The sequence below is a fragment of the Myotis davidii genome, unplaced genomic scaffold, assembly GCF_000327345.1.
Source record: "Myotis davidii unplaced genomic scaffold, ASM32734v1 scaffold233, whole genome shotgun sequence".
Lineage (NCBI taxonomy): Eukaryota > Metazoa > Chordata > Mammalia > Chiroptera > Vespertilionidae > Myotis > Myotis davidii.
Window position 1 is genome coordinate 2,238,055 of NW_006285917.1, and position 1,433 is coordinate 2,239,487.

The following is a 1,433-nucleotide window of genomic DNA, read 5'->3' on the forward strand; positions in this document are numbered from 1 at the left end:
TCTGAGCCCAGGTCTCCTTGTGGGCGTACCTGTATTCTCACCTGTGCACCAGGGATGACCCCCTATCCCTGCAGAGACAGCCCTCAATGCTGCTTTAAATGCTGCCTCAGGCTCCCTCCCCCAGAACCCCGACCCATTCCCTCAGCAACCTTCACAGCAGCTGTATTGCCTCCCTACAGCGCCTGGTCTGCAGCCTAGGACCCTGCTTTTCCATCTGTCAGCTGTGTGGAGTTAGGCAAATTACTGAACCTTTCTGTGCTTCAGTTTCCTCATCTGTAAAATGGGGATAATACAGTGCCTACCTAACAGGGCTGTTCTGTGGTTTAAATGAGTCAATACAGGTTAAAACATCTGAAACACTGCCTAACACTATGAGTACTTGCCACATTTTACCTATTAAAAGTATTAAACCATGTCCACTTCCTCTGCCCTGCTCCTGCATCAGGGCAGGGCCCTGTCCTTTGCAATCCTCTTTTTCCCAGGACACTGGCGAGCACCACAGACTTACACGGAGTCCTGCCAGAACAGCGGGACCAGGCCCTAAAGGCTTGAAACCAAGTGAGTAAGGAAAACTGCCACCAAGGACCCTGCAGGAGGAGGAAATGTGTCCCCGGTGGCTGCACACCTTAGTCTGGTACGCGGTCTCGGCCTCGGCCCGGCTGCGGTTGGCCATCTCCTCGTACTGGGTCTTGACCTCCGCGATGATGCTGTCCAGGTCCAGGGAGCGGCTGTTGTCCATGGACAGCACCACGGACGTGTCAGAGATCTGGGACCGCAGCTCTGACAGCTCCTGTAGGGACCAGACAGAACATAGGGACCTGGGGCATGACACACCCATGCCCATCCTGGGAGCCCCCACACACCAGGGAAAGAAAAAGGGAGAAGAGGCCAGAGTGGGTGTGAGTCACCAGGCAGGGAGAGGGTACAGGCCACCATCTGCCAAATAGTTCCACCCGCCCTGGCTCCCTGAAGAGCCCCTTAGCAACTTCTCAACTAAGCGTCTGACAGGGTGTGGTGGGCTGTGACGGCTCCTGCCATGAGCGCTGCCGGGCGTGAGCTCTACTCTGGAGGGGAGCACTAGGGGGTGAGTAAAATAAATCATGGTCTATAACAAAGCACTCTGCAGCTTCTAAATCTGATGACATGGCTGTGTTTACAAACAGGGAAATGTAACCATGACATACTGTTATATGGAAAAAGTATGGTTCTGTTTTTATTCAAATATATATTTCTATATCTCTATGTGTATATGTGCACAAAAAATGTCTGGAAAGGTAGATACCAAGATGATAAGAGCGGGTATAGGTGACCTGTTTTCAATTTTATGCTTTACTTAATTTTCTGGATTTTTTGCAATGAGTACCTATTTCATAATGAGAAGAACATAATTATATATACATATACAATACACACAGATATATATATATATATAT

General features: G+C 49.6%; 1 protein-coding gene across 1 annotated transcript in view; it reads right to left on the reverse strand.

Annotated features, from left to right (window-relative positions):
* KRT7 (keratin 7, type II) overlaps window positions 1-1,433 on the reverse strand; it is a 36,241-nt gene that overhangs the window by 26,504 nt on the left and 8,304 nt on the right. The window contains exon 6 of the mRNA XM_006757108.2: window positions 626-790. Coding sequence (XP_006757171.1) covers window positions 626-790 — 165 coding nt within the window. The remainder of the gene's footprint in view (window positions 1-625; window positions 791-1,433) is intronic.